General features: G+C 33.1%; 1 protein-coding gene and 1 non-coding gene across 6 annotated transcripts; both read right to left on the bottom strand.

Moving 5' to 3' along the window:
- Positions 1-3,770: 3,770 nt before the first annotated feature.
- LOC120068699 (U5 spliceosomal RNA) lies at positions 3,771-3,890 on the bottom strand. The gene has a single exon (XR_005479327.1). It is a non-coding gene; the product is annotated as a U5 spliceosomal RNA (small nuclear RNA).
- Positions 3,891-5,696: 1,806 nt separating this feature from the next.
- Positions 5,697-12,795, bottom strand: LOC120067226 (SNF1-related protein kinase catalytic subunit alpha KIN10). Of its 5 annotated transcripts, none has more exons than XM_039018746.2 (12): positions 12,505-12,734; positions 12,221-12,304; positions 10,375-10,571; positions 9,813-9,997; positions 9,532-9,714; positions 9,300-9,431; positions 8,733-8,918; positions 7,503-7,592; positions 7,348-7,431; positions 6,869-7,006; positions 6,417-6,659; positions 5,697-6,097 (listed from the first exon to the last, which is right to left on the bottom strand). In XM_039018746.2, the coding sequence occupies exons 3-12, from the start codon at positions 10,562-10,564 to the stop codon at positions 5,984-5,986; spliced, it is 1,545 nt and encodes a 514-aa protein (XP_038874674.1). In that variant the 5' UTR covers positions 10,565-10,571; positions 12,221-12,304; positions 12,505-12,734; the 3' UTR covers positions 5,697-5,983. The 5 variants fall into 5 exon arrangements, with proteins under 5 accessions (XP_038874674.1, XP_038874675.1, XP_038874671.1 ...); XM_039018747.2 differs by having other exon boundaries at positions 10,375-10,568; positions 12,505-12,709; XM_039018743.2 differs by lacking the exon at positions 12,221-12,304 and having other exon boundaries at positions 12,505-12,795.
- Between the last annotated feature and the right edge of the window lie 75 nt (positions 12,796-12,870).

Here is a 12,870-nt window from a genome sequence, read left to right as displayed (position 1 = left end):
GCAATGATCATCAAATGCTTTTGGATGTTCACAATGATGGATTTCCTCCAAGGTGAAAGCAGAGTTGATTGTGCCAGTAAAGTTATTGTTGGCAAATGAGTATTTGAAAAAATTCAAACCTTTGGACAATGTGACTAGACAAACAGAATCCGTCGAGGACAAGCTTAGAAATCCTATTAGATTAAGGATTGTGTTTGACATCAATCCTCGAACATCATTGTTGAAAATAGTGTGCATAAACAAAAGTAAGAAACACGCATGTGAGCGACCAAGGTGTTGGGTTTTATGTCCTAAAACTCGTAGTATGTAAACAATGGAGCTTATTCTAAAAATTCAATAAAGGTGTTATTGAATAGATCTATTGCTTGAATAGAAATCCAATAAACCTAAAAGTCCCTTGACTATTGGATGAGTACTTGAACTTTATGTGGAGACATAAAGGTGGATCAGGTTCGAGTAAATAGTCAAAATGATCTATAGTACATGGATAAGGTTGGGTACCTTATTCTGGTAACACTATTGGATACGACCTGCTCTGTAGTTGTTACAAGGAGTTGTAAAGTGCTACAAACGAAGTGATCCTAATTCGTTCATGTTAGACATGAGGAGTGGGGGTGTCCTTGTGCAAAAGAGTTTGTACAAGATCGGACCACGAAATGAGTCACTCTTACTTTATAATTCTTTTTACTATTTAAGACTGACTATTTCAAAGCGATGACCTAGGTAACTTAACCTTAATCCTGAGCTAACTATGAACTTCTGTTTATCTATGATTGCCCTTAGATTTGCATAGGTGAGGGTTGGCTCAACAACGCCGGGTCAATATGACTGCCATTTCAGGGGTAAGACCGGAAGATAGTTGCAGACTTAGAGTGCAAGAGAGAATTCACTCCTACCCGCTTTAGGAATAGTAGAGAGGTTGTTCCCTTAAGTATTGATTATGGGACTTGAACGAGGGATCTCGCCCTCTCATTTAGCATAAGAGGGACTCAGTTTTGTGATTGGATCACAAAACAATTGTTCATTAGGGGATCAGCGGGGACTTAAGGAACAAGAGGTAATTTCAGGGGTAAAACAGAGATTTGACCTAACCGTTATTACGAACAACCTGTGAAGAGTTAACTTACTAATCATGGTTATATCGAGTGGACATAATATATCTACAGTGAGGGAAGTTTAACTATGGGCTTTAGTGTTGTGACCCATTAGTTAACGAACGGGGGTTAGATCGGTCTAATGAGTTTAGCTTATTAATCTCGGATCATTGGAGTCCATGATCTGTAGGTCCATGAGGTCCCCCTACTAGCTCGGAAATGAATTAGCTCTAGAGTAGCGTGATAAGTTAATTTGAAGTGTTCAAATTAGAATCAAATGGAATTGGAGAAAATATATTTAAATATGATTTAAATATATGAAGATGAATTTGTGTAAAAATTAATTTAATATTGGATATTAAATTATTTAGTATTATGTAAATTATTTAAATAATTATTTATTAATTTTATTAGAAAGTTAATTTATGAAATTAATTATATTAATAAATTTTGATTTTAGAAATAAAAAATGATTTTAAAATCAATTTTGAATTTTTGGAAATTGAAAAATTACACAAAATTGAAAAAGGTTTTCAAAGTTAATCTTCAACTAGCTTACAAGGAATCCACCACCTCCTCCTTTGGTTTACTCAATTGCATCCCATGCAGCACATCTTTTTGCATGATAGTCTGCAATATATTGAAGAGATTAGAGTGAAGAAAGAAATGATGAACCGATTGAATTTTTGCTGAAAAATTCGGATGAAGAAGGTGTTCTTCAAAGGATTGATTCAGTGAGTTTTTTTCCATATTCCTTTGATTCTAGCTTATATTGAGTCCCACAACTCAATCTAGAGCACCAAGAGGATAGTAGGGAAGATCTTGTGGTGGTCTGCACAAGGATTTGGAGGATTTAGCAGCTGGAAATGAAAATTTCAATGGTTCGGTCAAGATATGTTCATAAAACCCATTATACTCTATTTTAGCATGTTTCTTTTCAATCAAAATTAATGAATTAGAATGCCTATGGATCTTGTTCCTTTCCGCTGCGTGCTGATGTTGATCCAACACAAGGGTGGTGACCTGGCAGGAATGGTTGTCAGAAGCTAGCTGAGATGATAGAATTCAAGGGAGAGTTGTTGAACCAATGGTGGTAGGCATGAGATTGAAGAGGAGAGAGATTTGGGAAAGGGGTAGCGGTTAACTAAAAGAGAAAAAGAAGATGAGATTTAGATTGTTGAATAATATATATATTATTGTAAAAAATTGCAAACAACCAATATTTAATCTTGAAGATGTGTCGTAGGGTTACATTTTCTTTAAACTTTTTTATTGATTTAAATTCTATTAAAATTTATTTTGAACGCATGGATTTAATAATAATAAAAAAAAGAAATATAATTTTTCTTTTAATTCTCGTATATATACATATTTATATATACTTTAATCCTATTCTATCTCAAATTCAAAATCACAAATTCCAAACTTTTATCAACATAGATTCAAAAATTTCAAACCCAAAATCTTCAACCACGATAAGAAAATGTATTAAAAAAATTGAAAAGAATTACATGAAACTGAATCAAATTTACAACGTGATAAGAAAATGTATTAACAAATCGATAAAAACAAAATAAAATCGAATTTGATTAACAAAAGATATATTGAATATATAATAGTAGAGAAAAATTAGGAAGATATAAAATTATGTTATAATTCAAAATCACAAAAATGATGGCTTTTTTTTAACAAGGCACGTGTATATTTTTTTAAAAAATAAAAATGAATATAATAATATATTGTATTAAAAAAAAATAAAAATGAATCTATATATATATATATACACACACATATAAAAACTTAAAAAAATAAATCTAACAATAATATATGTCATCTCAAAAAAAAAATTAAAAATAATAATATACCATGAGATAAAACGTAAAAATTTCCTAAATATGAAACAATTTACCATTAATTTGATAACAATATGTATATAGTGATGAAAAGGATTAAGATGCAATTAAATTTGGTCACAGACATTAAAAATAATTATTGATTAGTAAAAGATAAAATCAAATTTGATAACAAAATATAAACCCAAATTTAAAATTGAGGGAGAAAAATAAGGAAATATTGGTTTAGATTGATTTATTTTGAACCAATTTGAAAAATAGTTATCAAAATCTAATTCGATAATAAAATATAAATTCGAATTTCAAAAATGACAAAATTGAAATGGTGCGTTTTGGCAGTTCACTCTAGACCAACACTGTATTTTTATTTCACTCGGATTCAATACACTTATTTTTATCCTTATCTTGAACTGTGAGTTCAAATTTTAAAATGGGAGAAATACCCCTATCTCCTGAATCCATTGGTCGAAATCTCCGACCATAGTATGGCCACGAAAATTAAGGAACACAATTTTGCTATTTCCTCCATTTTTCCTTAAAATATTTAAGTAGACATCACATTCGTAATGGTTAGCGTTCTACCAAATTTCGACGCATTTACAAACGTGGCTGAAGACTCAAGTCTAAAATACAAATTAAAATCGACACAACAGATGAAAAGGATATGTATGCTTCAAAAGATCAAAATATCAAAAAGAATATATATAAAAAAAACATATTTGTATTTAGCAATATATAAAAATTTTATATTTTATTTACATTTCAAATTATGAATGAAGAATTATAAATTAAAATAAAAATGCTTGAACTATGGCTGTAGGAAATTCTCTTTGAAGAGAAAATCCTCCAAAAATAGACATATGCCGGCGCATGCGGCGAACACGCGGTATTCTTTAGTAAAAGGCGAAAGAATAGTTTGCTCTGTGTTCACCACCGCCCGGCTTCGTGGCTTGAGCAACGCCTCCGCAACGGCGGTTTAAGCCTCGAACCCGTGTCCCATTTTAGAACTTTGCGGATGTGGGAAAATTCGGCTTACTACTGTTGACGGGCCCAACTACTTTGATGGCCCAAAACAGAATTCCACTTTCCCATTTTACACCATATCCTACAATTTTAAGGAAAATTGGAATAGATTGCTAATAATAATATTATGTATTTTTTTAATCAGCTAATTACTTTAGGTTAATGAAATATAGCCATTATATTTTTAGCGAGTCCACGCTCTCTTGTTTTATTTCCCCATTTATGTTCAAGCATATAACCTTCTTTCCTTTTCTTTTTCTTTTTTTAGTTCTTCCAAAATTTTTAAATATCGTGATTTTATATTGTTTGGTTCATTTTTAAATTACATCGTGTATTTTTCAAATTTAAGTGGAAAAATTTTGTTCTATTAACCTATTTAAAAATTTTATCTCAACATTTAGTCTTTACAGAAAAAAAAAAAAAAGAAAAGAAAATTTGTTTAGTTATTTTTCAAAAACATTATTAATTAGTACCTTGTGGAAGTTTAAGAAATACGTTGTTTTTAGGATTCATTGTACTATAAATGTTTATCATCATATTAAAAACAAATATAAATAGTTTAAGGTCTGGACTGGTTTTTGAGTTTACTTTTTTTTTTTTATATCGAATTATTATATCTACGATATTATTCATATCCTTATTTTTAGGACTCCATTGAATGTATTATGTTAAAGGATTTCATATCTCTCGTCTTACATATTTAGGTTTTCTATTCCATTTGTTTAGCTAAATAACCAAATGGTAAAGAGACAAATTTCTTAAATAGGTTAACTGACCAAAGTACTCTCACGTAACAAGCTTCCAAAAAAAAATTATGTAAAATCGGATTGTATTTGTTAACGAATTTAGATATTAGATCTCATTTTTTTAAAATAGTTCTTTCTATGTTTAGCATTAATAAAATTTATGGTATAAATTTTGTGTACCTGTTATTATTTAATATTATATAACTTAATACGTGATTTTCTTTTAAAGTATAACACATTATATTACTCATATTTTGCGTACCAAATTGTCCCTACTTGTTTTGTTTAAGCTTCGGTAGTTCAGAAAAAAAAATGTTTATATAAGTTAAAAGTATTATATTTAAAATCTGTGTTTCTCAATTTAATCAAGCCATATCTTCAACATGTCTTCAACCTTCCAACTAGATTTTGAACAAAGTAATGGGTGAATATAAATATATTTTACAAGTAAAAACACCATACAACATTTCTTGATAAGAAATAGTAGCGTGTCAACTATATACGTTGTTTTTCATCAACAGTAACATCTAGCAAATAATAATAATAAATGATGAAAATTGAATTCAAACTTAAGTAAAAACTAAAAATATAAATTAACCTTATAAACATAAATACTAATATAAATATATCCAATTATCCAATTGATTATGCAGTCTACTCGATTATCTAGCAATTGCAAAATTTCCAACTAGAAACAGCAACTCTTTCTCCATCAACCATCTCTCTGATTCTCATTCTATCATCCTCTCTACTTTGCACTTGGGAGCAAGAATCTTCAACCCTCATAACCTATATGACAGTTGTGTTCTTCATATACTAGCAACCAATGCATGAATATCGCACGTTCACAACCAACTTTCCTCGATCCCATCAGAGTATTTCTATCATTTCAATATTTAAAAAAGACATACCAAAGAGAGAAGGATTTCAGGAATCTTGACGATGAGAAAACGACAGCCAAGGAGCAACTGCAAGCGAAAGAGATGAAACACGAGAATGTCTTTAAATTACAACACTTCATAAGAAGTTGAATAGATTTTTTTCTCTCTTTTTGTTGGTAATGAAGGGCAGGGTAACGGGCATCACCAATCAATATTGGACACCAACATCGACAACTTCTACTACCGAAAATCAGATTTACACGACTGAACTATCCATCTAAAGAGGGAAGGGGAAGAACTAAAATTCTGTAAGTTGATAAATAAGTTATGCATGTGAAATCTTCATTCACAAGCTCATCATCCCATGAGTTGAAATTATGTGCTTTTTAGAGGACTCGGAGCTGGGCAAGGAAGGCAGCACAAAGGTCCAAGAAAAGAAACTGGGGGCCTTGAACCCTCTGTAGATCAAGCAAATACTTCTCTTCGCGTGTTTTGTACAGCTGACAACAAAACCAAAGCAAAAACAAATGAGAATAAAGCTTGAGATTATTATCAAGAAAATGACATAACACGTGCCGAACATTATCTTCTTTATTAAACATGAAATAGCAACAACTAGTTTATGAAACAAGTCGAGAATAAATCAAGCTTAGGAAATGTGTTAATCAAAGGTCTTAGTCTCTACAGGTATCGTGGGTTCAGGAAGGGATGAAAGTTTATATCGAAAACTATGAAATGCATTCCAATCAATGCGAGAAGATGGAACAGTCTGAAAAATTGGTATATTTCTTTCAAATGGCCCAATAGAAAGAAAAATACCTGTACTTCAAACTTAATAACGTTCGGTGATTTTACAACGCCGTCATTTTCAATGATGGTAGACTCGTCCCCAAAGTAATGATTACTATGCACAGGGTTGTTAATCATGCCTTCATGTTGGCCTGGAATTCCAGGCAACCATCTACATTTCATATTGTAGTGCCCAATCTTCTTCCAAGCCACATTGAGCTCTCGTAGGGCTTTAAGAACTTCGGTCATAATTTCACGAGGATGAGCTCGAGACTGCCAAGTTAGACCAAAGAGTACAATCATAATACATATATTGGGTAGCATCAGTTACTATGCTACTCAGAAAAATTACAACATAGAGGGAAAAAAAACTCAAGAAAATTCAAGCATTAAATATAAATCCATCTTCCGACATTAGAGAAAAAGCAAGAAATGCATCATTATAAGTTATGCTTGATACAGATTAAAACCTATAAACCAACCTGTAATCCCAGAGCCCACTTCCTCTCGACAGGAAACTGTGATCTTAAGCCCATTCCTTGATAGTCCATATAACCAGGAAGACGGTGTCCTGCAGGACTTATAGGATCACCAGGGTGCATACGGTTGAAGCCTGTTTCCTACCAAACAATAAAAACAAAATAATATATGTTGGACTGCAACATTAACAAAATAGAAATGGTGAATTTATTTTGTTATAGAAGAAGATTATAGGAAATTTAATACTTGATAAAACAAGTAGAAAGAAAATTCAACTGGAACAACAATTAAACACAGGAGAGATACATCACATGATGAGCCCAGAAAAGTTTCCAAACTTCTTTTCTTGTGCTCCTTATCATGGAAATCTTCAGCAAGATGCCTTCAGGAGGGTGGTTGGAAGGCTTTTTCTAATAGTATAAAACGGAAATACGTGTTTATCAGACTAGAAGTTTAAAACTAGAACAAGAAATAAAAATACCATAGTCTCCTGAAACTCGGCTCCAAGATAGCCACTAGAAACACGGAATCGGTTGTCCAGCAACAAATAATAAGCAACAGTAGCCTGGAATATATTAACCATTAGCAAGGAAGAATTTCAAATTTCTTAAGACAATGAGTATGATTAATTTGCACCTCATTTTGAATTCGGTTACGAAGAGACTCCACCAGCTGATTCCTGTCAAATCCCATCTTTACAACTTCCTGAAGAATGTCTTCATCGATCTGGAAAAAATAAAATAAAATAATCAAAGGAAAAAGTTTAATTGCTTGGACAGGAGAAACTAGCAATTAAGAACCTATATTGCAAAACAGTAAAAGAACTTACTTATCTTATGAAGTAAGATAGATGTCGAGTATATTGGATAGTTATATGGGTGACTGGTTCTACTCTTTGTTATATAATAAAACCCTTACTAATGAAGCAAGGCAATGGCCAACTAATAACTGCCTAGTAATCCTAACAATTATACACGAATAGTTAATTATTACATTTAAAAAAATAAAATAAATAAAATAAAATCTGTGAACAGTAAAATATTGTTCCTATTTTCTATGTTAGATATCTGTTTTAAGAAAACTATCCTATAAGTTTCTACATATTCTTTTAAATTTTCAATAGTGTAAGCTATTTTTAAAGCTTCTTTCCATACAATCCCTAATGTTCTAAAATAAAAAACCAGTAGTACACAAACTTATCTTTCCAAAAAAAAGAAATCTATCAAATGCATCTTGGAGACCAATCTTAATTTTAAGTGAGAACTGAACTACAATATACAGAAGCAAAAAAGGAAATCCTATGATCTGACTATGAGGGAATACATTTTAGACCTAAAAATCCTAAGATTTAGAAACGAAATACAGAACCATAAAACATTATAGTAGTTTTTCCTGCCTATAATCCAAAATAGTGAATTGAGTAGTCTTCCTTATGCAAGCTCTAAAAATGTTCTCATAGATAAGGAAATTTCATTAAAAAAAAAAAAGAAAATTTCTTGAGTAACTTAATGAAATAGTTCTGCTTCCTAGAAAAGTAATAAATAAATAAATAAATCTAATGAACTAGGATTATGAAACTTGGCAGGAGATACGATCTATGAACTGATAAATTATCTCCCAATAAAATCATGAATACCAAAGTTGTAAAATAAAAAGTAGAACTCGGTGTTTTTTAAAGCACAAGGTGCACTGAAGAACAAAAATCCTCTCGAGCTTCACAAAATGCAGAAAATGCAAAGGTTTCTTTAGGCTTTATATGATATAGTACTGTATCATGAATGATAAGATAATGAATGTTTAAATAAATTAAACATTTTTTTTTAAAGAAATTGTTTGGAGAAGATTTTTTGAATTTTAGTCCTGAACCTTTTTTGCCTGTTGCATTGTATCAGGTGGAGGCACGGCTAAATAGCGTGGAAGATGAGCCTGAAACCATGGGTGCTGCCGAATCTCAGGGATCGTGATGCGCTTCATTGGGTCAACCACCAGCATACTAGGAATCAGTTCTCTAGCACCAGATGATAAATGACTTGGAAGAGTATAGATTCCACCCTAAAGGACAGAAAAATTTTACTTAAGATTTGGAGTCTTCATTACTTCCAAGATGGTTTGAATCGATTGCAAGGTATTTATATTAAATTAAATAAGTGTAACAGAGACAAGTTAGCCACCATAGGGAAGAGTTTTAAGTACATGAAATCAGTATCTAAAATAAATCAATATTTCTCCAATGCCCATTGAGGACCCTCAGCTAGGATACCAATAATACTAATAAGTTTGGAAGTTATTATCCTTGAGAACTGAAAATAACCAGATCATCTATGCAAATACTAACACTAAACAACAAAAGCTCCAACCAGAAGTACAAGCTCAACAAGAAACTTTATTCCAGCCATAACAAAAATAAGCTACATGAAATAAATATAGAAATACCTTAATTTTCTTAAACAGGTTGGGAATGTTTTCATCGTCAAAAGGAAGAGTGCCACATAAAAGAGCATACAAAATCACACCACAACTCCACACATCTACTTCAGGTCCAGCATATAATCTCCCGGAGATGACCTAAATATTATATAAGAAGTCATGATTGTTAAATTGAAACCCAGTTACCCAACAAAGCGGCAATTATTCCTTGGGAGTTACTGCTCTGCAGCAAACATACCTCCGGGGCAGCATAATTGGGACTCCCACAACTTGTCTTGAGAAAGTGACCATCACGCATAATATTGCTCAAACCAAAATCAGCAATCTTCACATTACATTTGGAGTCTAGAAGCAAGTTCTCCGGCTTGAGATCTCTGTGAACTACCATATTCCTGTGGCAGTACTCCACACCAGAGATAATCTGTTCCAGGAAGGAGAAGTCCCCACAACATAACTAAGATGGAAGATAACACAAACTGCAAGTTGCAACCAATATTTAAAATTGCGATTGCAACATACCTGTTGGAAAAAATTACGGGCTTCATCCTCCTGTAACCTTCCCTTCTCTACAATATAGTCAAAGAGCTCCCCAGATTTTACATACTCCATCACAACATAAATGTCTGTCGGGGTCTCTATAACCTCATAGAGCCGTATAATGTGAGGATGCATGAACAATCTCAATATTTTAATCTCTCTTCTCACTGCACCAATTTCATAGGGAGATAAAAAAGTGTAAGCCTCTTCCCAGACCCACAACCAACTTCATAAATAAATAAATATTAAAAAAAAAATACACGCGCACATTTATCATGTAAAAAGGATGAATGAACAAATTTTTGAAATCCAGGAAAACCCACTAACATCTTTTTCTGATGGTGGTGGGGCGTAGATGAAACAGAGGGATGAGGGAACCATAACTTGTAAGTAGATTTCCCTTAGGCAAATTGAACTAAACATTTAGAAAACAAACCTCGGAATCGAAATGATGAAAATCATGACTGACAGTTTTTCAAAATATTCAAAAAAAATTATATTGTTTAAAGATTGAAAGTGCATACAATTCATAAAATAATCCAACCTTTTTCTTCCATGTCCAAGTTTTTAATCTTTCGGCGGTTAAGGATCTTAATAGCAACTTTATGACCAGTTAAAGCATGCTCTGCAATTTTCACTTTCCCAAATGACCCAATGCCAAGTGTTTTCCCAAGCTTATAGTTTGGTAAATTCATATCCATGCCACTGCCACCGCGACCAGTTGGTCCATCCATTTGACTGCTGCACAAAGATGGTTAATATAAGAAAATGAGATCAACATTGAAGAAAGAAAAATATCTTCCATAGGAGATGAGAATATATAGCACCAAGTTGTTTGCTAAAGAAAAAGAAATAGAATGAAATTGGATATTCCAGTAGCATCATGAAGAAACATATAAAGAGTTACAAGCATCATCCGAGGGGGTTAGAGAAAACACTCTCAAAACAGTGCGTGATAAGAAAAATACAATAAACTACTCGAAAATGCAAGTCGCCAATTATTACTATGATGCAGAAGTTCAATGTGCCAAAGAAGAATTAAAGTTTTTCTGTGGAGTCTAGCACATAAGAGCTTATGTACTCGAGAAAAGCTACAAAGGAAGCTTAGTAATGTATATACTTCTCCTTCAGTTTGCTCCCTGTGTTTGAAGGGACAGGAGACTATCAAGCATCTTTTCTTTAGATGCTCTTCTGCCTCGTGAGGGTGGGACCTTCTCCTTAGAGTGTTTGGTTTATGTATCCCTGTCCAAATATGATTGAGGATTGACTCTTAGAAGCCCTGGACGGCCGAAACCAAAGAGGAAAACACAGAATTTTGTGGGGTTGCGCTTTGTGAGTTATTGTTAGGGAGATTTGGAAAGAAAGAAATAGGAGAATCTCAAAAGATAAGTCTTATTCTTTTGAAGCTTTTTGCACTTTTCTACAAAATACCTCTTCATTATGGATAGCTCTTCGTTATGGAAGCCCAAACTGTAAGTGAGATTCCAGACAGGTGCAGTGTCATAGTAGGTGATCAGAGAGGTTACTTGTTTTCTGCTTCTCCAAATGGATGGTGATGTTGGTTAATCCCCCAGTTTTCCTTTCACCGATAGGCCTCTGAAAGAAAAGCTTCAACTTCCTTCCCCATCTCAACGGAACTCAGCCATGCTTCCAGTCTTTTAAAGCACAAAATTAGGTAGTCTGAGAGGAAAATTCTTAGAGGTGTATAAGCTGCACAACCATTAAACCCGGAACTAGTATTTTTCCCATGCCCAATTTCTATGGTACGTGAATGCAGACATCTTCTCTTGCACTTAACCAGAAAAACTCCCAAGGGAAATTCCTACTGATTTTGTTATCAGTTGAGGTAAATCACCAGAACTCATTCAAACCCATGTTTAGTATAGAACACCACATGCCATAAAGAACCTCTTTCAAGGGGGATTCTCCGAACCTAGCTTTTAAAAGAAAAGCCAAAATTCTTCCAATAAACACAATCAAAGCTTTACTGTGGATGGTATATAGAAGGGAATAGAATCACTTTTTGATAGTTGAGTAACCCGGAAAAAGCATAATACACCCACTTCCACTACTTTCCATAATCCCACTTACCACGAACGAAATAAGATGAATTCAATTACCATCAAATTTCATATTAAATCTAAAACGGATAGAACAACCGAAGCACAACACCACAAATTCCCAAATTCAGCACATGTAGCTTGCCTTCATTTTGACACACTTCAAAAATCAAAAAAAAAAAAACCCCAAATTCAGCAAACTCCACCATAAATTCAGCACAAATTATTACGGAAAAAATAGTCCTAGCAAACAACAAAAAATTAGAAGAATAACCACAGCAGATATTATCTATACAGATCAAAACCAATAGAAAAACACATAACAACCACCTCGACAGAGACTCCTTCGAGATTCAACGAAGGACACTGGACAAAGATCGAAACCAAATGGATTACAAACCAGCAAATTGGGACCTGAAAACCCAGATAGAGACATTAAAAATAACAGAAAATAATCAACGGACGAAATTCAGCGCGGATAACAAAACAAAATTAGAAAATGAAAACAAAGACGAACAAGAACGAGATACGGAGCGAGAATCGGCGTTCTGAATGTCTATGAATACAGAATAAATCATTCTGAGACTGATATAGGAGAAAGATGAGAAGAAAACCTGAGAGTAAGGGCGACGGAGAGTGTAGATCTGAGGAAGAACGAGGTGAATGCTGGTTGGAAGTGAAGGGAGAGGGCAACGGGGCGTAGCGACGGATGCTGGGACCGATGCGGGAGCGCGCAACGACCTGTGCAGCGGATTCGAAGAGAGAGAAAAACTCTTCTTTGTTTCTTTTCCATTTCATTTATTTTATTTATTTGTATTTTCTTTTTTCAAAAACATTTAAAGTTATATTCAAGGTGATTGAGCAAGAAAAAAATATATGGAATTCATGTTTTAGATTGACTACCGGGATGAGATTTCTATAGACTTCACCTAAATCTTATGTTAAAAAAATCTAACTCTTTTTTAATTTTAATTATCAAA

The sequence above is a fragment of the Benincasa hispida genome, chromosome 12, assembly GCF_027475165.1.
Source record: "Benincasa hispida cultivar pf3 chromosome 12, pf3_genome.v1.1, whole genome shotgun sequence".
NCBI classification, from domain to species: domain Eukaryota; kingdom Viridiplantae; phylum Streptophyta; class Magnoliopsida; order Cucurbitales; family Cucurbitaceae; genus Benincasa; species Benincasa hispida.
The sequence above is the reverse complement of the archived record's forward strand: the minus strand, read 5'-3'. Positions and strand labels throughout refer to the sequence as shown.

Excerpts from the sequence above, each read along its gene's own strand:
- LOC120067226 (XM_039018743.2), bottom strand. The coding sequence starts at position 12,683 with ATGGAAAAGAAACAAAGAAGAGTTTTTCTCTCTCTTCGAATCCGCTGC. Across the intron at positions 8,919-9,299 it reads ACCTGTTTAAGAAAATTAAG|GGTGGAATCTATACTCTTCC; the intron begins GTATTTCTATAT and ends TCTGTCCTTTAG. Across the intron at positions 7,432-7,502 it reads GTAACCGAATTCAAAATGAG|GCTACTGTTGCTTATTATTT; the intron begins GTGCAAATTAAT and ends AATATATTCCAG.